We start from the raw sequence: 27378 nt of genomic DNA, 5'->3' as shown, positions 1-27378 counted from the left end.
GTGTATTTTGAAGGTATTTTCTTTAGTAACTGGGGAGAAGGGCTTGCTCCCTCCCAAAATCCACACAAAACACTAACACATTAATGTCCCTTCACAGTTCCTGAGCCCTCATTTTATTCCGTGTGACGTTTGCACACTCTCCGCAGATTTCAGTTTCCTCCTACAGGCCAAAGACACGCTTTCCGGGTTAAACCTCGTTTCTATGTTACCCCTCTCTTGACGTGTGCGTACACTGGCTTCCCACCCAGCGTGTAGCTCCGCCTTGCACCCTGTCTGATTAGGCCAGGGATCACCACGACGCTGCAGATAAAAGCAGTAACCGAGTAGGTGTGTGTGGATTTTAAGATACACGTATAATCATTAAATTAAGAATTTAATGTCATATTTATATTGTACCTAGAAATAACTATTTTGTCAATTAGAAGGAAAGTATTAGCAATAACACAACAAAATCTAATTTAGAAACAAAATGCACAGCTGAAAACCTGTTTCTTATTGTCTTAAAGTCAAAGGACGCGACAGATTTCTACCTTCAATCTCCATTGCAATGCACCAGGAGGCCGGACACGTGATTTTTAATTGGACTAATGCTGTACTGTGACCCATCCCCCCGCCCTTTAGAAAATCTGTACATTCTGTGTGTCCACAAATGGGGGTGAGGGAGGGCACAGTTCTGTTTTCCAAAAAAAATGTTCGAGTTCGACATGTTCATCGTTGACAAATAAGCACTTCCCATTTTCTACATTCACATATCACACTGTATCATTATTATTGCTCCACCATATTCCTAACCCACACCTGGACACGTCACGATGGCAGTTTGCTATGGAGTGCCGTGGCTCAAGTCCTACCCGATTGTGTTTGTGTAGCGCCGTGGGCGTCTTCGGCGCAGTGGAAACTCTGAGAGAGAGACCCACCCACCTTGAGCTAAACACATACCGAAAGTACTTCCTTGATCTGTTCTCATTTAAGAACGAAAAGACCTGAAGCACGGGCAAGCGGGTGAGTGTTATCGTTGATAAAAGTTTTATTTCTTTATTTTTATGACCCGACAGTAGTGTTCTGTTAGGGTTTGCAACATGCAGAGATTTAAATTTTAATTAAGATGAACGGTGGGTTTCTTAGAGGAGCACACAGCGATAGTGTCCCACTGTTACTTTACAACAATTCAACAAGAAAAAGACTCCCATTTTCTCATGTAATGTTTTACTTGCTAAATGCAACTTTAATGCATGGTTAAGAATAGAGCGGTAATCCGTAAAGAAAAAAACAAATAAGAGATGGATTGCTTTGTAAGATTTTGTAACCGCAAGAAGCCGTTTGAGCTTGTTTACAATTTGTATTTACGTCTTTAGTTTTTAAATATAGGTGTAGTTTACGGCTGCAGAATAGGCACGACACGATCGTACTGAATTTTACGCTCCTGCAGGCTGCCATTTTGTAAGGATTTTAACAGAAAATGACCACTGAGGCTGTTGGCAGCTGTCCGGGAGATCGATTTCGCTGCACTGTTGCGGTAGTTGTGCTTGCGACAATGTTGGTTTACCGTAGCTTAGAGGATGTTCACTTTTAGTACGGCCGTAAATAAACTGCTTTCATTTATAAAGGAATTGTCATTAAAAACTTTAACTGCACTGCTGTCCAGAAGGAGTTATTTAGTATTACTATGCTTCGTTTTTAGTCTTTTAAAGAGCAGTTTTGTAAATGTTGGCTACCTGTAATGTACCCAATTTAAGAAATCTAGCTTTCCTTTGGGGTTATAGACCGCGCTTTTTTTGTACTCCGATCGCTATTTCCGCGGTTCTGCATTTTCACAACTATACTTCAAAGTGTTTTGAAAATGTTGTCCGACGAGTTTAAAGGTGAAGACATACTCCATAAAAGCCCCAGGGCCACACAACACACCCACCCACGCACACAGAGTACATTGATTCATGGTCAGGTGTCGCTGACAGCACGCTTGAATATTTAAATTAGTGTACTTTTTCCTGTGAGGGACGTTAAACATCAACTACTCCTCAGGAGTGCCACTGAGCTTTCTTTTCGTAATCCCAGAAACGTTTCAGTGCACCGTAGGCGTTAATTAATGTTTCTAAAATTTACACTTGAAAGAGTACGTTATACCAAACACCTTCCTCTTCCGTTTGTAACCAGTTAGCTTCTTAGAGATTTAAGAGTAACATTGATGAAGAAGGAAGTGCATGCATTTCAAGGTTGCTTAACTCTTACAGCTGCCTTCCCGAAATAGGTGGTCTTGTATTACATCTACTTTTCAATGAAGAAAAGTTTTTAAGTTCAGGGTGTGCCTGAGCATCCATTCCAAGTATGACTGCTGCTAAAGCATTTGATGTGACAGGGGGTTCAACGTGTGGATCCCAGTCTCAGAAGGTTCACTGTATCCAATGAAATTGATTGGATTTACATTGAAAACTAGGCTGCCTAGGCATTACTCTTGTCAAGTCTAATGCTTGTAGTCAATTGTCAGTCTTTTCAGATAACAACTTTATTCATTGTAGCTCAATTTGCAAAAATAAATTTGTCTTCGTGTATATTTTGTCTTTACAATGTGGGCTATTTACTTAAAAATTTAAATAGAAAAAAAATGTAAATATTTCCCCACTGATTTAGAAATCCTTTATTATTGGTAAACTCCCCGCTTTATAGTGTTTGAATTTGACAGGCAATTTACCCACATTGGGAATCGGGTCCACTTCTCTGGCATTGATCAAATACAATGGACATTATAATCTTATTGAATTTGTGTGCTTCATGCCAGTGTGAAAGTGTGGCTTGTGATTTTTGAGGCTCTCTGGGATGTGTCTGTGACAAGCAGGGAAATATGCCAGGCCCCGTTAAGTGAATTTGAAAGATAGTGGCCTTGTCTACTCAGCAGGGCTAAGTTTAGGCATGAGACTGACAGGGCTATCTGGGCCTGGTTAGCCGGCTAATACTGAAATTGACCTCAGCGAGAACTTTGTTTCTGCCCCTCCTATTTGTGTTTTCAGTTGCACAGTTTATTTCTGAAGATAACCTAATTTTTTAGAACTGAGTTTGAAGTAAAAAAAATTTAAGTAAGCTGTCTGTTACAGAAGCTAAGCTTTCTGTGTCATTCAATATATAGTGGCAATGTAGGCTAATTTGCATAGTGACATGCGCAGATTAGCTAATGTTGCATTTCCTCTGTGGCATCGTTTTCTGTGTGTGATGTTGTATTGAAGTGGATTTCTCAAATCCAGTTTGCTTGATATATTTAAATGTTCTGCAGATATGTAAAACTAAGGACAACTAATTAAAAAAACCCTGTACTTCCTAAGACAGTTGAAGGAGTCTTAAGATTTCTCCCCAGATCCTCACTAGATCACTAGATGCACTACAGAAAGCATACTGACAGGGTGCATCACTGTGTGGTATGGTAACTGCAGTATTGCTGACCGCAAAGCCCTACAGTGGGTGATGAAAACTGCCCAGTCCAACACTGGGGTTGCTCTCCCATCCATCCAGGACATTTATGACAGCTTGAGGAAAGCTCTAAGCATCATCAAAGACCCCACACACCCCAGCTACAGACTGTTTGACCCTCTACCATCTGGAAAATGATACTGGAGCATTCTGGCCCGGACCAGACTCAGAGACAGTTTTTACCTCCGCACTATTAAACTATTAAACTCCCAGCCTCTCTCACCTACAATCTGAACCCTTACAGTGCCTTCTCTCTTTATCAGAACTATAACACACATTGAAATCTACCTCTACCTCACATGTCAAGAAGTTCACTCCCCATAATTTTTTATCCTTTATTTCATTCTGTTGACGTATGATTTTGCACAACTGATGCTGTTTTGCACATTACCTGTAACCTGTTGTTGTTTTGCGCATTGCCTGTTGTCTCTCTTTCTTTTCTTATACAGTTCTATTGTTGTTTTTTTGTACTACTTATCGTCTAAGAGCTAGCTAAATAGCATTTTGTTATACCATATACCTGTGTATGAGTATAATGACAATAAACTTGAACTTGATTTAAAAAAAGGAATATTATCAAACCTGACAAAAATTATGATTTCTTTTTCATGTCCTGGTTTAGGATTCCTTCATCATTCGTTTATTTGTGTTCATACCTCTTTAAAGGTCTTCCATATTTGGTGCAAAGCTTACAGTGAATAATGCAGTGTTATTTTTAGTCGTGTTGTTCATGCAAGTTGATAACAATGACAGCATGTTTACCCAAAACACTGGTCAGCGATGCTGAATTGCGCCCAGGGTCAGAATTTGGTTTTATTCCTATGTCAAGGTCCTCTGTTTGTTGATCTTTTCTTCACCATCTCTCACTTGGGCCTGAAAGCTGGTTTCAAGCAACATGAGACTATTAAGCATCCACTGTCACTGTGCATCTATTATTTTACCTTTTCCACTACATTAAAAAACAGTTTTTGTGCTCAACAGCATATTTGCTTTATACAGTAACTAAAACTATATTGTTTGGATTTATGTTAACATCCACAAGCTGTTGGCCTCGTCGCTTTCCAGCCTAGTTACTGTTTCTATTTTCTGTTTTTCTAGTTGGTATTCATTCCAGTAAAAGCTGAGATAACATTGTCCAGGACTTTGGATGCTCGCGTTCTGCCATTGCTTGTAGTCCTCTCACCCTTGTGAGCCTTTTTTCTTCATCTTCTGCCGGAACACCAAGATAAAAAAAAGCTCAAGCTCTGCTGTGATGAAATTATTCATTAAGAAATCACTGGTCTTTTTCCCCAGATCAAAACAAGGAAAGGTTTATGCGTTTGGAAAGTTTCAAGAGGAATCTCTCCTAACATGTGGAATAATATTTTCATTCCAGAGCTAAACGATGAGTTATCCAGGATATCCTCCCCAAGGTGGCGGCTACCCCCCCCAGCCTGGCGGCTACCCTCCTCAGCCCGGCGGATACCCACCCCAGCCTGGTGGATACCCCCCTCAACCCGGCGGCTATCCACCCCAGCCTGGTGGATACCCCCCTCAGCCCGGCGGCTATCCACCCCAGCCCGGCGGCTACCCCCCTCAGCCTGGAGGCTACCCTCCACAACCTGGTGGATACCCCCCGGCTTCTGGTGGCTATCCATCTGTGCCTCCTGCCGGTTAGTCCCACCAAGAATTTATTCGTATTCTGCAATTTATACAAGCTCAACCACCATCATGGTGGTTAAAGTGTCTCTTCCTCCAGATGCGCCAGTGCTAACCTGTGCCTGGCTTTTTACCTACAACAGATTTGTTACACTACTTAGAAAATATCATGAGACTGTTAACGGCCAAAAAACACTAGTGTGAAATTATATCATGTTTAAACCACAGGTCTCTGGCAAACTTCGAGACGGGCAGATCGAGACAGGACAGTTAACGTCAGTGCATGTTGCTTTGACAGCAGCTGATCTGAAAAGGACCCCAAAAAGAAAAAGTTCCCATTGAACGAATTTTATAACCTGTTTTACTAGGCAGAAGAGCTGTATTGTTCATTATTACAGCACTGTATATTTTAGACAGCCACACTGTTTTTATACTACTGTCTTCCTTTGAAATTACACCGCGGTGCATTACACAATTTTACAGATCTCCATAAAAATACTTATAAAATGTAGTATTATATTTTGTACACAGATGTCAAAGAGCTAAATTCTTCTGCTGCTAGGGCTGCTAGAAATTCTACTCAATTTAAAGCGAACATTTGTAGTGTAGAAATGTTCTTTGTGGAAATAGTGTATTTTCATTATAAGAATGTAAGAGTTACAAATGACCTATGTTGCCCTCTTGCTGGTCAGTATAGATTTTGCTCCATGGGTCTTTCTCAATTTTCGCTAATCTTTGTGTATTGAGACAGACTGTGGATATGCGCAGTCCCTCCTGATTTTCACTGATGGCATCAGGTTCTTTTTTCTGATTTTATTTTTGCCTTGAAACAGTCCATTGGGTTTCTAAAGAAGACAGTTTTTAGTTGGGTATAAGATAAGCAGTATATGACCAATAATCAGATGTCTGTTTTTTTTTGCCGTTGAAGGGGGCGGTTCCGGCTGGGGCGGTGGATCTGGCTTTTCTTCCATCGGACTCGATAACCTATCCAATCCTGGATTCACCCCTGGCTCTATCGGAGCAATGGTGAGTTCAACAGAGATCCGACATGGCTGGTGGTGAGAGAAAAGATTCTCTTTTTAAAAAGCTGTATTACTAACTATTCATTTGGGTATGGTTCTGTTTGACCTATGCCAGTGCATCTGATGGTACCCTCCCAAGATATCCTGGTGGCAGCAGGCGCAGAGTTCCAGATTTCACATCCAACATAAGGGGAATTGCATCAGTTCCCATGGAGGTGTTCGTTTTCTGGGATCCAAATTTTGTTTTCCATGCGTTGCATTTAACAGTGACTACTCAAAACCAGCAGTACATAATATGACACCATAGTTAGGGAAACAGGAAAGCAAAAAGCAGAACTATTTTACAAGAATATGGAGTCAAGTTTCACCAGCTATTGAAGTCATGCTTCCAGGTTATCTTCTTAAAATAGCACGGCCTGGAGCTGCTGTCATGCCTCCAGAACAGCCTGTGTATACCTGAGGGCTGAATAATGTTTAAAGAAAGTATTTTTCAGTCTGGTACTTTGCAAGAGCTTTGAAAAACTCTTATTCTATCTTGACTGTGACAATTTGCTCTTGATTAGGTTCACTTGCAGGTGTTCATGAGAAGCAGCCTGTGAACCTAGTTGTCCACTCTTCATTATTTCATTGCAACTGACAAAACTAGTGTCCTGTTTTTGCTTGAATCTCTGGGCTTGTGTGCAAACTGCAAAGAAACAAACAAGAAAGAATGACCACACTTCTGAAGATGATACTGTTGTGTTCTTACTTTTCAGTGGAGAATTAAGTGCTTCTTGTTCTTACATTAACACCATGTCTATTATAATTTGAGTTAATGTTGCTCCTTGTCGCTTGTACGCTTTGGGTTCAAGAAGGTTTTTTAAAATACATTTCTACTGTAATAATGTTTGGTTTTGATGATCAGCTTGGATTTTTGTTGTACTGTTAGGAAGCAGTGGGCAGGATCTGTCTTTTCTTATGGATGCAATCCTTGTCACCAGGCTGACCAGATTTCGGCATCCATGGGCGGAGTGAATCCTAATCCAGCGATGTTCTCCCAAGGACCCGGTGGCTTTCCTGCCCAGCCAGGCGGATACGGGGGGCCTACCCCCAGCCAGCAGCCCTACGGCATGTACCCACAACCAGGAGGAAACATGCCCCAGGGAATGGGATATCCCAGTGGTCCTGCCCCTGGCCAGCCCATGCCAAGCTTTCCAGGAGCTCCTGCAGCCAATCCATCAATGCCTGCTTACCCAGCAAGCACCCCTGGTGCCCCAGTGGTCCCACCCATAAATGTAAGAAAATGGGGAAATTTCAGGAACTCCAATTGAGATGAAAGACTGCAGTCTTAGGGAGCAGAAAATCGATTTTGTTTTAGAGAATCATATGGTTTCAAGTACTAGTAGCATAAGAGCTTTATCTTGAGCTCTCCAACTGAGAGTGTCGATAAACTTGTTTGCAATTTTCTGATTTTCATTTACAGTAACATAATGACTAGGCTGTTCACAGGGGTGGAGTGAGATTGCCTGTAACACTTTGATCATCACTTATTTTATTAGAGAGGCTACCGAGGCTCAATCAAAGACTTCCCAGGCGCAGACCCGCTGAAGGATGTAGAAGTCCTTAGAAAGGCAATGAAGGGCTTTGGTGAGTTGCTCTGTGTAATACATCTACATTAGAGTACCACAATAATGACACAAATCATTATTATAAATCATAAATGTCCCGTTACTCAAAGTCAAAATCGAGCTATTTAATTATCTCCCTGGTACTGTTAACTGTGTTTAAATTAATCTGTAAATAACCGATCTGTTTAATCAGTTGGTGTGCTTGTTTTTTTCCAGGCACGGATGAGCAAGCTATTATTGATCTTCTCGGAAGTCGCTCCAACAAGCAGCGAGTGCCCCTTGTGATTACCTATAAAACTGCATATGGGAAGGTAAGACCAAACAGCAGGTGCCTGCTGTGGATTTTCCCAGGCCAGCATAATCCCAGGAAAAGTCAGTTGAATGAGTAAGAAAATTTATTACATCACCACCACATAGTGACTCTCCTCCTGAAAACCACCTTCTGTGTTCAGTTTGTCAGTGTTCATTCGAAGGTATCACACGGTGTCTTTTAATGTATTATTTTTTATTTAAATCTTGTTTTTTTCCTTTTGCGCATTTTTCCCCTTAGGATTTAATTAAAGATTTGAAATCAGAACTTTCTGGGAACTTTGAGAAAACCGTGCTGGCCATGTTGAAAACCCCAGTGATGTTTGATGTCTATGAAATCAAAGATGCCATAAAGGTTGGTGGAGCCTTGTGTCTGTCATGGGCAAACGCGAAATAAAAACCACGACTCCAGCAAGGGGAGATCTGGAAATGCCCAGATCCCGGATCATGTTTGCCAGCTTTTACCTGAGCAGTGGAAGTGTGACGCAGCTTTTCAACTTGAGGCTACTGTGGCTAGAAGAGGCTTTTCGTTGTCTTCATATATCATTTATCATTTCTTTTCATCACTGTCAAAGGCTTCTGAGTCATTTACAATGCATCCCTCAGTGACAATGTTTTTTTTTAAATGAGAAGGAAAACATTCATCTCTTTGTATCCAATGTTGTGGATGCATGAGATATGTGATGAAACAGTGCAGTTTGTTTTTGATGTAACAGGGAGCCGGTACAGACGAGCAGTGCTTAATTGAGATTCTGGCGTCCCGTTCAAATGAAGAAATCCGTGAGATCAATAAAGTTTACAAACAAGGTGAGTAGCTGGCTGGCAAGACTGATAAAAGTGATCTCAAGCTGCAGATGTTACTGAAGATAAGATCTGGTTTAAAAAAAAAAACAGGATTAAGTGTGTGAAACACCTAGAGGGGATAATGAAAATTGGTATAGTAAGTTTTTGTTTATAATAGTGTATCCTTAACAATGTAGTGTTTAACAGTGCTGTTACAAATTGTAAAAAAAAGTTATAAAGTGGAATATTAATATTTTTGATGCTAACAGATATAAACTCAAAGAATATTCCCTACTAAATGTCAAATGCAAACATATTCAGACTCTTGCTATGGTGTCCCATTATGAGAACGTACAAAATGAGGCATACATTTATTTTTAATGGTTTATTAGTTACAGTAAATGTCAAGAAAAACAGAGAAGAAACTGAAATATTTTTAATTGTGTAAGTATTAACTCAGTCCTTGTTGGATGCATCTTTGGTAGTATTTACAGCTGTAGGTTTATTGTGATAAGCCTCTACCAGCTTTGCACACTGGCTTTGTGCAGCTGTTGCCCATTCTTCTTGGTAGATTTGATCAAGCTCTCTCATTTTGCTTGGGGATTACCTGTAGACAGCAGTGTTCAATTCTTTCCACAGATTCTCAATAGGATACAAGTCAGGACTTGAATGGGCCAAAGGTTTAAACAGACTGAAACAGGTTTTCCTCTAGTATTTGCCTTTCCTTTGCTCCATTATGTTTTTCCTTCAATCCTAACAAGCTTTTGTCCTTGCTGGGAAGCACCCATAGCGCAATGATGGCACTGCCATACCTGACTGTAGGGATGATATCGACTGGCTCTGCTGGATTTGTTTCAGATGTAGCGCTCTGCATTCATGCCAGAAAGTTCACTGAAATGCAGCTGAAGGGATAGCCTGATCTAGATAGTGTCTGTGAGACGTGAAGCACCTTCCGTTTCTTGATGATTGAATATACAATGTGCTCACAGGGATATTCAGAGACCTCTTTTTTTAAACTTTTTTCCTGATCTGTGCTTTTCAAAGATTTTTATCTCTGACTTGATTTGAAAGCTCCTTAGTCTTCATGGTTGAGTCTGTGCTTGAAATCCAATTTATGACCGAGGAATCTCAAAGAGATAGGTGTATTCTGATATCATGCAAAACACTATTATTGCACACTAAACTAATTGGGGTCATTAAACTAATTGTATGGCACATAAAGTTAATTTTGTGCACATAAATTAGATTTGCCTCAACACTACTTATGCAATCATGACTTTCCTACTTTTCAGTCATATTATATTCTTATATTATTTTCTTCTTATATTCTTTTTTCATATTTTTCTTTGAACATTCAGATTAATAATAATAATTCCTTACACTTTTGTATAGCACTTTTCTGGACACTCCACTTAAAGCGCTTTACAGGTAATGGGGATCCCCTCCACCACCACCAATGTTCAGACCCTGGATGATGCGACAGCAACCATAGTGCACCAGTTCACTCACCACACATCAGCAATTAGGGTGGAAGAGAAAAGAGTGATTAAGCAAATTCATAAATGGGAATCATTAGGAAGCCATGATTGGTAAAGGCCAGGGGGAAATTTGGCCAGGATGCCAGGGTATAACACCCCTACTCTTTTCAAGAAACACCCTGGGATTTTTAATGACCACATAGAGTCAGGACCTCGGTTTTACATCTCATCTTAAGGACAGCGCCTTGTTACTTCAATGTATCATGACTGCAAACTTGCAACAGAATGTGAAAGCCAAGCAAAGGTCTGAGTATGTTTTCAAGGCAAAGAATATATTGTTTTGCTTAGATAACTATTATGTTTTCAGTTTATCATCCTTTTGGGTTATGAAAACTGCTCTCCAGATGCTGATGCTTCATGCTAACAAGCACTATTTTCCCTAGTGTTCTTAATGATCAGTGAGCACTGCAGAAATATTTTTATTGTAGAATTTAAGAAGACTTTGGAAGATGCCATTAGCAGTGACACATCAGGACATTTCCGCAGGCTTCTCATCTCATTGGCTCAGGTGTGTTTGACAGTGTTGTACATGAGTTTTAACTTTTTGTGAAATTAAATTCTGTATCCAGAAACCTCTGTAAAGTGACTTACTCCTTGTATGCATTTTCATCACAGCACAGTTACTCTGGTCTGTGTATTGTGGCTGCAGTCAGTAAATTCTCCATTCAAGTGGGGCGGGCGTTTTTAGACTGGAAAAACAACAACGCTTACAGGAAGAAGGCCGCTTGGCTTGTCTAGCTCATTTGATAGTTAATAGCAGTTTCGACTAGCCATTTCTTCAGGGAACTAAGCCTTCGTCAACAGGGCCTGCTAGTTTGTCCCATAATGAAATGGCTCCTGTTCTCCGTTTTAAACACAATTTCCTCTTGCGTCCTGTGGTTCACCCTCCGTTTCTTGTTTCCCAGTTCAATGTAGGACATTCCCTTAAGTCCAGAAGTAGCTGCCATGCATATCTTGACACCTTTCAGCTTTCAAAGAGACAGTTAATTTTTGTTTTATAAGCTCCCACATTTTAATTCTGTGATGGTAATGGTTGTTGGATTTGATTGTTTTGTTCACACTCCCTGAGGCCTGGTGATGTGGGTTGGGTTTAGGGCTGTAGTCGCTCACCTTTCCCTATCTGTTTCCAGGGTAATCGCGATGAAAGCATGAATGTGGATATCACCTTGGCCAAGCAAGATGCTCAGGTATGATCATAAAGTGTCTAAAATTTAACATGAACTGTGAAGCTGAAAACACTGCAAGGTATTGACAGTTTGAATCCTCTCTGAAGGCTGTTACTTTCACTATTTATTTTAATTCGCCAGCATTACACTAGTCAGGGTTAATTGAAATATTGACCAATTAAACAAGAAAATGGAGATCTGTTCTATTTATCAAATAACCATTTATAATAGTGGAATAATCTTGCATGGCATCATAAATATTCTAAATAAATAGCAGCTATCAAATATTAAAATTTGAAAGGCAGTATTACCCTGTTTTAAAACTGCAGAGATAATCTGAAAGAAAAGTGTCCAGATTTAAACATGCTCTGAAAAGTTATAGTAGGAAACTATATGCCTAGGAGCTTAGTCTCCTTTAAATTCTCAGTTCAGTGATGTATAGCAATTGTTTTTTTAACCTATTGCAAAATGACAGTAATGTTCATGTTCAAGAAAAAAAAAAATTTGATGAACATTAGAAACATTGAGAACCTACTGAAGGAAACCAGTTAAAATCTCACTGGTGTGCAGGGTGAAAGTGTGTTGGCTAATGCATTACATTTAATATAATGTTTATCATTTAATCTGAAACAAAGGTAGAGAGCCAGAGTAATGTTTACGCATTGCAGCATCTCTATTCTATCAGCACATTAAAACCACTCCTTGCTTTGTGCACGTCTTCCAAGCATTAAAAAGATGAGTCCTATACAGTGTGTGATGGATCCACGCACCACATTTCTCTCAAGGAAGAAGAGAGATGGCCTCCCACTCTCTGAAATTTGACCCTTCTTGTTCAAATGGACAGGTGTGTCGATTTCATGGCGGGTAAAAGCTGTCGGGCACTTTGACACAGAAATCTTTTACTTCTGCATGTCTGAACTTGGCAGGTTTTCCAGACTAAATAGCAGCCAAGCTTCCTTGATTCCTGATTCCTTTGAGGTGTGTTCTGGGCTAATTACCAGATACATCATGAGTTCCGCAGGTTAGGTTGAAATCGTGAAAGTGAAGCCTGTTCTGACACGGCTTGTTGAAAATCCCTGACTGACTTGAATTGTGCTGTTTCCCTTATAGAACCTCTATGCTGCAGGGGAGAACAAGCTTGGAACAGACGAGTCCAAATTTAATGCCATCCTCTGCGCAAGAAGCAAAGCACACCTGAGAGCAGGTAAGGGAAGGAACTGTTTAAAAGGCTGGTTGTTTAACTGATCCTGTATGTCAGAAGTATTGTACAACCAGTTTTCCTGCTCAAAATTGTTGTACCAGTAATGGTACTTAAGGTATCTGACACATAATCCATAAACGGTCCAGAAATGATTTTTTTTTCATTCTGGTACAAATAGTTGCAAATTGTGAAAATATTTTTTGAATACCAGAGATAACAGAGATGCATTACTTTTAAACATTTTGGTCTGTATGATTCTTAATAAGAGTGAATAGCTCGTTCTATTGCATGGATAAAAATGAATAAAATAATTATAATAATATAATTATATAATAATGCACGGGAACATATCCTTAGGAAGGATCTATCTGCACTAGCAAAGAATTAAAGATCAAATTAAAGCATTTCTTATACTGTAAATTAATGTTTGTAGGATTCTCTCTCTCCCCAACCTGCCCGAAAAGTAAAATGCCTAGTCATAGATTTCTATGGCTGTCAAGAGACTTTGATAGCAATTTCCCTTGTTTTTCAGTTTTTCATGAATATCAGCAAATGTGTGGCCGAGATATTGAGAAAAGCATTTGCCGGGAGATGTCTGGTGACCTTGAGAAAGGGATGGTTGCTGTGGGTAAGGACTTCATCTTTTTCTGTTACATTTTGTTGCTGTTGTTTTTTTTTGCCATGACCTTTGTGAATGTAGTTTTTTAGGTCCTTTATCCGGATATTTTTTATTTAGGAACAAGTAAACCTTAATTCCACGCTGAAAAGAGAAGAAAAGAAACGCAACATTTCGGCTGTGGAGCCTTCTTCTTCACACCCGAAGAAGGCTCCACAGCTGACACGTTGTGTTTCTTTTCTTCTCTTTTCAGCATGAAATAAACTTTTACTTGTTCCTTTGCTGCCTACGATGATGACACAGCTACCTACTTGAACTACTTTTTAATTATTTTTTATTCTGTGTGTATGCTGCCTCTCTAAAGTCATTTTAATGGTGCACATTTTGGAAGCTCTTGCGTATGAATAATCACTCTTTTTAAATCTCAGAATGCAGACATCTGAATGAATATATTTACTTAATATTTTTAGGAGTTAAGGTTAGGGGGTATGTCAGACTCCCGATTATTCTCTAAACAAATGGCTTATATAAATTGTTTTAGAGTTTATACAGTATTTGAGCATAAGCCAAGTGTTCTAGGTTTTCATTAAAAAAATATTGCATGTATGGTTTTGAAAAATGAAATATATGTATGATTTTATAATGTGGTTTTCTTATTATTCCCCACACATACGCTTTCAGTGTTGAGGGTGTTGGTAATGAAGTTTGGAATTTTTGATGTGTGTGTTTATCCAGTTGTGAATGTATAAAATCTCAAGTTTGCTTTTGTGTGACCGTTTCCTCCACTCAGCACACACTCGCTTCATGATGGTTTGTGACCTGTGAGACACGTGACTGGTGCTGGAGAGCCTCCACCCTCCTGATCATGTAGACCTCAACACTTGATTGAACACTAGGAAACAGTGTTAAGAGAAGTTAATAGACTAGCAGCCAGTGCTAGACTGAAAACCACCAGACACCAAGGCTCTCCAGGATCAGGAGTGAGGATGTCTGCTGTGTGTCATACAAGTGCTTCACTCATTTCTGATAATCCCAGCCACAATGCATTTTGGCCATACTTCATATTGGGCATAATGAGGCATTTACATTACTGGTAACCCCCCATGTTGTAAGTCTCTTCTATAATGGAGGGGCACCTACACGTTTTCCATTTATAATTGTTAAATGATAAGTTAACAAGTCCTATTGTTGTTGCAACTGTTTTTGAAATGGCAAATCTAGAGTTAATGGGATGGAAGAAGGACTTTGTCAGGGGGGTGGAATTGTTGAAATAAGACTCCCCGTTTGTTTGTTTTGTCTTACACTATACAGATGGTGTGCAAAGCTCATTGCAGGAGATTTAATGTTCAATAGAAACTAAAGTCTGAAAACAATACCCTGTGCTTGGTTCATGGTGTTGGATATTCTCATGTTCTGAATTTCGTTTTTCACCAGTGAAGTGCATCAAAAACACACCAGGCTATTTTGCTGAAAGGCTCTACAAATCCATGAAGGTATGTTTGTTTTTGTTCTCCCCAGAAACACATGCTAGAATGGCAGGTTTCAGTGTTTCACAGCTGACCCTGAAGGCTATTAAATCAATTATATTAATTCTAATTATTTGTGACTTGGTGCTGGTCTGCCCACAGCGGGCTCATCTCTCCTAACCTGTTGCTTGCGTGTAGGGATTGGGAACAGACGACAGGACCCTGATCCGAATCATGGTTTCCCGTTCAGAAGTCGATATGCTGGATATCCGAGAGGAATACCGGAAGAGCTATGGAAAGTCCTTGTACACTGATATTACTGTGAGTGTTACGGCTGTAGTTGTATTAATTGTAGAACATTTAGTAGCTAATTGATTTCATGATCTCATCCAGCCATTTCTTAAAAAATAGGTTATTGGCTTCAATAACTAATTTCTAAATACACTTTCATGTAGCTTCCACTGTTGTTTTTCTCCTTCGAATTTAACCATTTTTTTCTTAAGAAGTCAATACCTTTGAGAATTTTTAATATTTAGATCAGGTCTCTTGCAATCTTCTCTCTTCAAGCTCAAGAGGTCCTGTTCTTTCAGTGCAGGACATTCCTTTAAGCCTGGGAATGTATCTGGATGCTCTTAAAGCATTATCTTTTTTGGAACATTGTAACCAAATTTGTAATAAATATTCTACATGAAGTCTTACTGGTGTGCTGTACCTTTTTAGCACTCCTTGATTTAAATTCCAAGCCTTTAATTATTCTAATATTTTGTCTGTTGTATTGCTTCCCCATGTTGTCTAGAAAATGTCAATGATATGTCAACGTTAACAACTAAGTCTTCTTCATAAGTAGCTTCTTTTCAGTGTTTCCTGGTTGTGTCTGTAGTGTTTTAGTTTACTAACGATACCAAAAGCTAGATCATTGATATACATTTGGAAGAGAAGAGTTCCTATCATACTTGGTTATTCTATTCCACTAATTACATCATCCCAGTTCAACATTCATCTGTTCATCAATTCTCAATACTAACACACACATATATCCTACCATCTGCGATTTGAGCATTGACCTTTTATCTGTTCACATTCCCCTAGTTCTCAGTTGTCCACAGTACAGGTTTTTGTGAAACTGTCTTTTTTTCCCCCCACTCGAAGTTCACATTAGCCATCTGTGAGTCAGACTCTTACTGCTCGTCTGCAATGTCAAGAAGTTGCACTGCTTATTTTTGTATAATCCATTAAATTTTTGTAACATTCACTTTTAATCTGAGTTCTGTTGTGCATTTTAAAAACATTGTGTAACACACTTGGTGAACTTCTCATTTTCTTTGACCTGATAGGGTGATACCTCTGGGGATTATAAGAAGTTGCTGTTGAAGCTGTGTGGTGGAAATGATTAAGAGGAGTGGAAGGTCTCATCAGTCTCTTGAAGATCTGCCATACCTGTTGGATTTGCTTTCAAAGCCATACTTAAATGTGTCACTTCTCATTTTTGCATTTAGTGATATTGCATGTTTTCTCCTTATTTCACTGCTTTCACAAGTGTGTACTCAGTATGTTTGTGCACTTCTTTATTTTCTATAAATCTCCTTGCTGCAGTTACATGATTGATTAGCAGTCTCTTGTTTTGGAGCGATCGTCCTCTAAGGGTGTTGAATCTTGGAAATCAGCTTCGTCAGTCCTGGATATTAAAATACTGTTTCAGTGTTTGAAAATGTTTGATTATGGATTATAAACATCTGTTTGAAAAATATATATATTTTAAAATGTACATAAGTAACAAATATATATTGCTTGCAAATGTCCTTTTTATACTTAGTTTTGTAACTAGGCCAAGAAAAAAATACAACTGAGTACCAGACTGAATGCATATCAAGTTAGTCTTTTGTATGAATATGTGTGCATTGCATTTGATTTAACTATGCAATAGCTTCCATATTAAAGTAAAAATATATTACGCAGCTTAATCTTTTTTCATTCCTGTTATTCTGTTAATGCAAAGAATTCTCATGTTTAATGATGAGAATTGAGGATCCTATTTTTCTAAGATGTTTTCAAAATTGCGATTTTGTATTGGATTGTGCAGATAGGTACCTTGAATATATCATTGAAATGTAAAAGACTTATTTTTACTTTTAAGACCTGGGCAATGACATTTATTAATAACTTGAGACTTAACAAATAATTGGTACAGGAATGGTGAGTTTGCAGAAGGATGCTTTACTACTGCTGTATCCCCTGGGAAAACACTGCTGGGAAGCATCCTTCATGAAAGACATGCCTCCAGATCTCAATTCTAAAAGTACTTCTCCTTAGTTCCTCTTTGTCTTTTGATTCATGGTTTACTGGTCCTGATTGTCAAGAAGCCCAATAGGGCTTCTTTCTGAATCTGTATCTCTCAGAATTTTGAATGCTTGAATTATACCCTCACATAACAGTAATGCCTTAAACCTAAAACTAAAATAACTGCTCTGTCTCCTCATCTTTATCTATAAGCCTTGATAGTGACCTTACACATCAACACTAAATCAGCCATTAGGTAAAATCCTATTTTTTTCCAACAACATTGTATAAGTGTTTGTGTATCTAGGACTTTTGCACTGGAAATAAAGGATATTTAAAAACAAAACTGTGAGACAATATTCATTAATTTTATTTTTTGGCCATACAATGTTGTTAATCTTTAATCCAAATCCTTCTGATTTTTGACAATCACTTATTGTAAATAGTTAAAATACAAAAACATCAGATTTCTGATATACACTATGAGCAAATGTAGAAGAGAAAAGAGTATACAAATAATTTGAAAAAGTACAATTTAAAAGCTGCAGCATAGTAATGGGAGAGGAGACTTTAAAGGATATCCAGAATGTTATACTGAATGTTAGAACACTTGGTCATTCCTGAAAGTGTAGGAGTATTTACCCAGGAGTCTTGGCTAAATTCCACTCTGGGCTTGAAGAAACTGGCCTCCTTCTAGTTCCCTCTTAATTTAACTTGTGAAGCAGTTCCTCACTGCTCTACCTGATGTGTTGTGCAGTTTGGATGCTGTGCATCACCCATGTGAGGCTGCACTTCAGGAGTGACGAAGTGTATGTACATTTGTGGACCCTGTGGGATATACTGTATATGCTGTAGATAAGCAAGGAGTTGTAATTAAAACCTTAAAGTTATATGAAAATGATTAAGAAATTAACATTTTTAAAAGCTGAATGTAAAATAGCTTTTAAAAATCACGGCATACACAAAAGCACTTTAAAATCACTGTTTCAATACAATTCTTAAATGCATGATATTTCCCGGACAGCAGATCCTAAGATTAACCATAGAAGTCTCCCCATTCCAATTTCATTCCGGCTATCATCTCCTTTGCCTTTTGATGAAAACCATCAGCTTCTTCTATCAGGTTCTTTATGATGCATCTTTGCTGAAAGACAGAAACATTTATTTTACTGAAGGCTTTTTTTTTTTGCTAATACAAGTTGCAACAGAAAAAATGTATTTTTTGTTTAAAATAAAAGCCCATTTAAACTGAAACCTTATTCTTCGGAGTCATAATCTGAAAACAAATTTTCAGAGAAATGCATGCAAACTTTAAAACCTTAAGCATAATACCTAGTGCGTGAAAACCGTTAACCACATTTTAAAATGAAAATGCATTAGAAAAAGATGTACCATTTTATTAACACACCCTGGTCTAGAGATGCATGTTCACCTGGTGGATTTACTACCGCATATTTCACCGGTATGAAGAGTTGAGTGGTATTTCACTGTATATTAGTGTGGATGCATGAAGCCACAGTGATCGGGACATTTTTGAAATGCTTACATCGTGATATAAAAAAAACAATTATGTATTTGCACATTATGAAAATTATGAAAAGCGAGATAAAAGTTCAGTATATAAAAGGTTCAATCCTCCATATGAAACATTTTTTACATTTTCCACAGCAGTGTTTTTCTCCAGCAATGCATTTGCTTACTTTAAAACATAATGCCTCTCAACGTAGTACAGACCTGCAACTTGTGCTTGAGATGCCGCTACTGCAAGCTTGTTCTCTGCTCTTTGCCTATTTATTACAAACCCGGGCCAGTTCCCCAAGTACCCCAAGTACTTAACATCGACTGTTCAAAGCCAGTATACCTCCTAAAACCTCTAGTGAAGGTGTCTTGATTATAATATCACCTTTCACACATTTGCAACAAAATATTTGTGAACTCTTTGGAATTACCTGGATTTCTGCATTAATTACTCATAAAAATGTGGTCTGATCTTCAAGTAAGTCACAATAATAGACAAACACAATCTGCATAAACTAATAACACACAAACAATGGTACTTCTTCTTGTCAGTACTGAACACATCGTTTAAACATTCACAGTCCAGGCTGGAAAAAGTACTATATGTGAACCTCTAGGCTAATGACGTCTCCAAAAGCTAATTGGAGTCAGGTGTTCCAATCAATGAGATGAGATGAGATTGGAGGTGTGGGATGGAGGAGCCCTGCCCTATAAAAAAGGCACACAAATGTTGGTCTACTCTTCTCAAGAAAGAGCTGTTCATGTGAACCATGCCCTGATCAAAAAGAATTGTAGAGATGCATAAAGCTGGAAAAGGCTACAAAAGCATTTCTAAAGGCCTGGGTGTTCATCAATCCACAGTAAGACAAATCTTCTACAAATGGAGGAAATGCAGTACAGTTGCTACTCTCCCTAGGAGTGGGCATCCTGCAAAGATCACAGCATCCTGCGCAGCCTGAAATGCTAAAGAAGGTGAAAAAGAACCCTAGGGCAACAGTGAAGGACCTGCAGGAATCTCTTGGACTTGCCAAAGTCTCTGTTCATGTGTCCACTATAAGAAACACGCTGAACAAGAAGGGTGTTGATGGAAGGACACCACGGAGGAAACCACCGCTCTCCAAAAACAACATTGCTGCACGTCTCAGGTGTGCAAAAGACCACCTGGATGTTCCACAACGCTTCTGGGACAATGTTCTGTGGACGGATGAGACAGAATTTGAACTCTTTGGCAGAATGCAGATTTCAGCAATATAATTAATCAAACAAATCCATTCCAATTATTGAATCAATTTAGTAAAATGCAAACTATTTGGGGGGGATTATGCACAAACATTTGTGGTCAAGAAACAAATGTGAGTAATAAAAACAGGGGTGACATGAAGAATAGTGCTGCTTACGCACAGCTTCATATTTCTAGGTTTCAAACCAGCCTCAGATGACTAGCTGTATTGAGTCTAAATACTTTTTTTAAAAAAGAGCACTGCACACCAACACCAAAACCTCATCCCAACAGTGAAGCACGGTGGAGGGAGCATCATGGTTTGGGGCTGCTTTGCTGCCTCAGGGCCTGGACAACTTGCTATCATAGAGGGAACAATTAATTCAAAATTGTATCAAGAAATTGTACAGCAGAATGTCAGGGTTGTGGTCTGTCACCTGAAGCTTAATAGAAGTTGGGTAATGCAACAAGACAATGACCCGAAACACAGGAGTAAATCAACAACAGAATGGCTTAAACAGAAGAAAACTTGTTCTGGAATGGCCAAGCCAGAGTCCAGACCTCAACCCAATTGAGATGCTGTGGCATGACCTGAAGAGAGCTGTTCACACAAGGAATCCCAGAAATATCAATGAACTGAAACAGTTTTGTAAGGAGGAATGGTCTAATATTCCTCCTAACCATTGTGCAAGTCTCATCAGCAGCTACAGGAAATGTTTGGTGGAGGTTATTGCTGCTAAAGGAGGTTCAACCAGTTACAACATACAAGGGTTCACATACTTTTTCCAGTCTGGAGTGTGAATGTTTAAATTGTGTTCAATATTGACAAGAAGTACAATTGTTTGTGTTATTAGTTTAAGCAGATTGTATTTGTCTATTATTGTGACTTAGTTGAAGATCAGACCACATTTTTATGAGTAATGCAGAAATCCAGGTAATTCAAAAGGGTTCACAAACTTTTTCTTGCAACTGTATAATGAGCTCTTTAATCATTTTTTCACAACAATTTAGATAGCATGGAAACAGTAATTGTTAGTTAAGGTAGTTAATATTTTCTGATGGTTTTCTGACCGTGTGTTTCTCTTCAGTAAACACGCAGCCGTTGATAGTCATTTTTAAATTCACTTAGACCGGACTTTTTGGTATAGTTTTTAATGTTTAGCTTTATTCTTGGTTGTTTTGGGTCATTTACTAAGATCTTTTTGTTTTTACTTATTTACATTATGCACGAGTAATTGTACAAAACTATCACCATCACTAATGTTTTCTTGGAAAAGCAAATATCCCAACCGTTTCAAAATATAGGATCTGTTAAATGAGTGGAAATGTTGAACATTCATAATTTAGTACTGTCATCTATTAGTTCATTCTAATTTTATATATTTATGTAGAATCTCCAATATGTTTGTTATACCCACCCTCCATTGGAATTGCTAGTTCTTCTAATAGACGGGTAAAGTTTGCCACTGTGCTCTCAGATTGTGAGTGACTCTGACTGAGTCCAGGCAGGGAGGACTGAGCAGAGCTCTACCTGACCACTTTTGACCTACCCAACTATTAACATGTAATGGGCTCCATACCAGTGGAACAGATCCGATTGGAGGAGAGGCGTGTCCCTCACCGATAACACCAGAGGGTGCTGTGCCAAGAGGAGAGAATCCAGGCCAACTCATTCAACCCCACCCTCCACATCACTCAGCTGAGCGCAGCTGCTTTGGGGATCTCGGTCACTGTCAGCTATTAACACCACACAGTCTCGAACCCATGATCGTACAGCTCAGCCTGCTCTCTCTGATATTTTCAAGACTGTGTAATCTTACCTGTTCAATCCAGCCACAGTCATGGAGTTTAGAAAAAATCTGTTTTACTGCTTCATCAGGTTTGTTCTTATCAAAATCTTCCTTCTTCACCTCAGAAACGCACTCTTGGTATAAATTATATTTGAAGTGTCGCAGCTGGTGATATAATCTTGTTTTTTCTGCACATAAGCTACCAACCAAAACAACCTTTCAAACAGAAAAATGGACAGAGGTTAGAGTTCTGGCCACACTGTGGTTTCATAGATATTGTAGAGAAAGAGATTTGGGAGAATCACTTCAATTATTTCACCTAATCATTTAACCTAAGATGCAACAAAAATATATTTATCCATTGATGCCAATAATAAGATACCCTATCAAATTTTCCATTTTAAAAAAGTAATTTTGGAAATGTCTCAACACAAACACAATGTATAGAATATAAACAGTACCCTTTTGTTATCTTTTAGGAACTGTTCCATCTTCAGTATCTTCTTGTCATAAGATGGACCAGATAAAGTAATGGAATACTTGCACATGCGATCCATAAAACAAGCCTGGCACTTTCGTTCAACAGCAGAACATGTGTCAATATCAATACAGGAGTAGTTCTCAAGACGATTCTGAAAAGGAAACAGGTTAGAACTTTGTATAATGATGCTCATTATGTACATAGATGTATTGTGGTGTTGTCAATTTTCTCTTTACCAGGTAATTCCTTTGCCAGCTTCGTGCAGGCTTCAGAGCCTGAAGGCGTGGCTCAATGGTGTCTTGATCAAATCGATCCAATGATTGTTTCATGTCTTCTTCAGTTCCTTTCCTCACCCTCTTTCCTGTAACAAATCCCAAATTTATGACTTATTTTCATCAGGAGAAAAAAAGTTTTCAAAGATAGCCTCTGAACTGACACCTACTGGTGAGATACTGAAGAACAAAAGATTCTACAGATTATTTAAAGGTAAAAATTGTTGCAAGCCTTTTTTATAGAGATATTTACCTCTCAGCTAGTATCTCAAACATGCAGTGTGTGCAAGAAGACCTAAGTATTTCTGAGCTAGAAGTGTTCTGCTAGGAGCAGTTGGAAAAAAACTAGTTTAAACTTTAAACTACTTTAAACTAAAAAAAACAAAACATAAAGACTCTTAGCTGGCTACAAGAAACGTTTGGAAGTTGTGATTTCTGCCCAAGGAGGTGTTACTAAGTACTGACTGGTGCCCAAACTTTTACACATGCCACATTCACTGTTTTATTATTTTCAATCTATTAAATTCAGCAAATAAATAGAAATGTAAAGAAAAATTTAATGTGCAGAAATATGTCATGTTTAAGTTTGTACCCTGCAAAGGTTTTTTACTTAGAGATTCAGTAAAACATGCACTTTGAGCAGGGGTGCCCAACCTTTTGCACACAAATGTAGTTCTGTACTAGATGCAAAAGAGTTCTTAGCTCTATCTATCTATCTAATGTCAGCAAGCCACTAATGCTGGCGATGGCCACCAGGTTAAGCAGCTTATCCCCCACAGGGTGCAAATTGAGACTGACAACATGTGACTGCTCTCACCCAGGAGGGGGTGCTAGTCTATAGCAGGGCCACAGAGAAAGGAGCTATGTACAACAGCCAGTCAAACCTAGGCAGCATGTCTTTGAGAGGTAGAAGGAAACTGGAGAGCCTGTACAAACTCAACACGGACACAGAGAGTATTTAGACTCCATACAGATTGTCATCTGAGGCTGGATTGAAACCCAGGAATATGGAGCTTTGAGAAAGCAGCAGTATTCTCCCTGTCACCCCTGTTTTCTTACTCACATTTGTTTCTTGATCACAAACGTTTAAGTGCATAATCCCCCCCAAATAGTTTGCATTTTACTAAATTGATTCAATAACTGGAATGGATTTGTTTGATTAATCATATTGCTGAAATCTGCATACATACCATATAAGGATTCAAGAAAGTTTTCATTTACAGCATTAGTGATCAATGCTTTAATTACTCTGTCAAAATGAACATCAAAGCCAGTGCCAGATACTGAAAGAGAAAAATAAAGGACAATACTATTATTAATATGAAATTATTGAATTATAATGTTATGTATTACAGATAAACCTTTATATTTTATACTTTAATAATTGCTGTCATTCCTGAAACTTCCATTACTGTATGTTGCTTCTCTTGCTGCTATATTGTAAGAATACATGATTATATCCTTTGCCTTATGTATAACAATTAACTGTTTTATAAAGAACATTTCTTACCAGTTATGAGCCCTTCCCTTTGAAACAATCTTCTTATTTTTTCCCTCTGTAAAATCAAAGATTAATGTGCATTGATCTTATTTTGTGTTAACAAATACTAAGATGACTTGAAGTATAAAATGTGCTTTATTATGTAATAATAAGAGGAATTCTGCAATCTGTAAGGATGGGAGTAGTCAGGACTCCTGAATAACAGCTCATTACAGAGTCACACCATTTTATATTCATTTTACCTGTTCTTCTTCAGTCGTATAAGCTCCAAAGTTTCCAAAATCATCTTCACTGCTGCTGTTATAAGAATCCTCATTTTCGGCATCCATGGAGCATTTGGTCTCTAAACTACTCTGTGCACTGTCGCTTCTTTCATTAACATTTTCACTTAAATACTCAGTCTGTACACTAGTTGTCTGACTGTCCATTATTACAATTACATTATCACTGAAGCTACCTGTGTTCTCATTGCTCGACTGGCTGTCCGTTATAATAAAAGTGTTTTTACGCTGAACTTTTACACGGCCAATGTCATCTTCCTGAGAACTTCCCTCAGTTTCATCAATTCTGCCATTACCGTTTTCACTGAAGCTACCTGTGCACTCTGTGCTCGACTGGCTGTCGGTTATAACAAAAGTGTTTTTACGCTGAACTTTTACACGGCCAATGTCATCTTCCTGAGAACTTCCCTCAGTTTCATCAATTCTGCCATTACCGTTTTCACTGAAGCTACCTGTGCACTCGGCATCTAAACCGCTTGACAGGCTGACTGCTGTAAAAAAGGTTTGCGTGCACTTGCCTTTTGCATGATACATTTCATCTTCCTGTAAGGTTTGTCTGCAGCTATCTTTATTAGTGCTAATTCCATCAACACCCTGTTCACTTTCAGCCTCTGCACTCCTCTCCCCACTGCCTGCTTCCACAGTTTGTTTTGGACGTACACGCCTCACACGATACACTTTTTCTTCCTGGAGGCTGTCGTCAAAGTAATGATCTCTGTTTTCAGAAACACCGTCTCCACCATCGCTGTCCTGTGCTATGCTTATATAGCTCTTATTCTGAGATCTGTTGTTTCCCCCACAATTATTGGAAACTCCACTTGCGCTTGAATTACGGACAGCACCTGCAGTAGGATTTCCCTGACTGAAAAGATTTCCTCCTTCAACGTCACAATTCAGAACTTCTCTCTCAACCCTCTCTCCATCCCCTGTCCCTGCCCGCGGTGCCGTATCTCCACTCTCTGGGCTCCTCATCCCTGTTTTTCTCCCGTTAACATCAAGTTTCCTTCTCACTCCAAACTGAACTGCCTGTTTTTTCTTATCCTTTTCCACATTTGGAATTGTAGATGGAGTTTCAAAAGCAAGGATATCAGTCTCTAGGTCACTGCTCTCGGTTCTTTTCCTCTTAATGGGAAGGACACTCAGATCTTGTATTTGCCCCTTTTCATGCTCGCAATTCAAGTCTGGCCTTGGGCCAAGATGATGCTCTTTGGGTGATGCAGCGTCCATCGCACTTCACCTGAAGTTTCAATAAAAAGGACAGATACTAGGTACACATTAACATATGAATATTGATATATTAATAGCACACAGATAAAATGATTAAACATATTGACAAGAACCGCCAGATTTAAAGGCGAAAACAATTAGATGTGACAGATAGAGAAAAGAAGAGTTCAAATTAAAGCTCTCAGCCCCCCCCCCTCCCCAGCCCGCGCAAAACATTAGAAACCTGCATATATCACATATAAAATATTATTTCAGTCACCCAAGTCTCCATCTTCAGAAAACTTTGAAATCTGGAAATCTCTTGATAAACCAGTGGGATTTTTTTTAACGCATGCAAATTGTTGCTATAACAAATTTCCGTTTTACTTATGATAAAACGTATTGCTGAAATGTTACATTTTACCTGCATGCCATTAAAATCAACATCAGACTGCTTCTCGGCTAAGAATTTTGGTCAATTTCCCCCCCTATCTCCAGGTATGCCCATCGCTTACGCGAACACATTTAAGAGAAAATAAAATATTTTAATAAACTCATACGTAAAGGGTAAATTATGGAGAATCCGTATCCTGCCGCTATTAATCTGATGTTGAACTTCAATAGTTTCGTTTCTCCTCTCAGAGCTGCGCAAAATCACCCGTCAAGCTGCTTTCCCAGTTCCTACACAATTTGTTAATTCTGTAATCCCGACCATTCTTCAAATTCAATCAAATCTAACCTTAAAAATGAATATCGAGAAAGCTATTATTTTTATCTTCTCATACTTTAATCCAAATTTAGTTTCTAAATTACTCCTGAGAAGCAGGAAAACAGCTTTTCGGTTGGCGGCATTTTCAAAACCAATTCAGTGCGAGTACTGAAACGAAAGTGAAAGTTACATGCCTTAACTCCCACTAACATTTATTATATCTATATCCATATGCAACTGATTATTAAGATAGATATTACACAAAAAGTAATCTAGACTTCCACATTTTTAAAACTGCTAGATACCATTCCTAATATAAATAATAAAAACGGTGATGAGAATAATACTAACACAAACAAAAATACATTATTTCATAATATTGTAACGCATCGGTACAATATTATATTATTTATATTTTGTAAATAGAAGCACAAATGACCTTACCTAATGCAGTAAATCCTGAAGCCTGGTGTATGGTGATAGAGAGGAAGGAACTATGAAGAATAACTTGGTTGACACTCGCCCCAAATGCTTTATTTATCTTTGGCGCCACCATCTGTCACTAATCAGCACAAGACTCCCTGTCAATAGAACGTGTTGTACGGACAATCATAAAAAATTAAGTGTGCGTCAAAGCATAACATTAACAAAAAGCAAACAACAATTGTACTGTAAGTTGTACTGTTAATGCCTTGGGTTTATCAGGAGAAATCCTTCCCTGCTGGGTGATTCTGTTGTGACCCCGTTGTGGCCCTGGCTGTGTTACTTCTGTACTAAGCAAAGTTCCAGTGTGCTCACATGAGCATTGCAGAACCTGGCTAATAATTTATTAATAATTTATTAGCCATAATAATATGGCTAATAAAGTGATCTCTTATAATGTGGTGCACTGACAACTGACAGCTTTGGCCGACATGAGTGAGGCGCTCAGATGGGGGAACCAGGTATTGTCACACCCAGTACACCTAGAGGGCGCTCTACTTCTCTCCTGTTCCTAGTTCCCTGTGATTATCCATGTCTTTCTGGTGTGTCTTGTTGTGTAGCCTATTTACTTCCTGCTTCTGCTCTGCTACTTGCTCAGCATTGAGGTTCAGATGTCCTGAGACCCGCCTAGCACCAGGTCACTCCTGTCCTTGGCCTGAGGGCATAGGTTTCTATCCGGCATTTCCTGAACAGCTGAGCCCGGGCTAACCCCCGTCTCGCCGCATGCATAGGGTCTATTTTCACTCTCCTGCCATTCCACGGTTCGTCCTTTCCAACACCCGTGACAGGTATTGCTCTTGGGTTCTCCTGTATCTCCTAAACACACCTTACACCCT

General features: G+C 38.8%; 2 protein-coding genes across 4 annotated transcripts; one reads left to right on the top strand and one right to left on the bottom strand.

The window, feature by feature from the left end:
* The first annotated feature begins 778 nt into the window (after positions 1-778).
* On the top strand, positions 779-17428 carry anxa11a (annexin A11a). The gene is made up of 15 exons (XM_088917410.1): positions 779-1002; positions 4835-5111; positions 6026-6123; positions 7100-7393; positions 7658-7745; positions 7943-8037; positions 8277-8390; positions 8752-8842; positions 10785-10864; positions 11487-11543; positions 12633-12726; positions 13256-13351; positions 14774-14832; positions 15004-15126; positions 16140-17428. The coding sequence occupies exons 2-15, from the start codon at positions 4844-4846 to the stop codon at positions 16197-16199; spliced, it is 1617 nt and encodes a 538-aa protein (XP_088773536.1). The 5' UTR covers positions 779-1002; positions 4835-4843; the 3' UTR covers positions 16200-17428.
* Positions 17429-17436: 8 nt separating this feature from the next.
* Positions 17437-26577, bottom strand: LOC148834621 (uncharacterized). Of its 3 annotated transcripts, none has more exons than XM_088917406.1 (8): positions 26504-26577; positions 24106-25381; positions 23873-23918; positions 23553-23645; positions 22327-22451; positions 22071-22241; positions 21640-21825; positions 17437-18226 (listed from the first exon to the last, which is right to left on the bottom strand). In XM_088917406.1, the coding sequence occupies exons 2-8, from the start codon at positions 25369-25371 to the stop codon at positions 18119-18121; spliced, it is 1995 nt and encodes a 664-aa protein (XP_088773532.1). In that variant the 5' UTR covers positions 25372-25381; positions 26504-26577; the 3' UTR covers positions 17437-18118. The 3 variants fall into 3 exon arrangements, with proteins under 3 accessions (XP_088773532.1, XP_088773534.1, XP_088773533.1); XM_088917408.1 differs by lacking the exon at positions 26504-26577 and adding an exon at positions 25911-25980; XM_088917407.1 differs by lacking the exon at positions 26504-26577 and adding an exon at positions 25775-25865.
* Positions 26578-27378: the final 801 nt, after the last annotated feature.

Source organism: Atractosteus spatula, chromosome 5 (assembly GCF_055471065.1).
Source record: "Atractosteus spatula isolate fAtrSpa1 chromosome 5, fAtrSpa1.hap1, whole genome shotgun sequence".
In the NCBI taxonomy this organism is placed as follows: Eukaryota; Metazoa; Chordata; class Actinopteri; order Semionotiformes; family Lepisosteidae; genus Atractosteus; species Atractosteus spatula.
The sequence above is the reverse complement of the archived record's forward strand: the minus strand, read 5'-3'. Positions and strand labels throughout refer to the sequence as shown.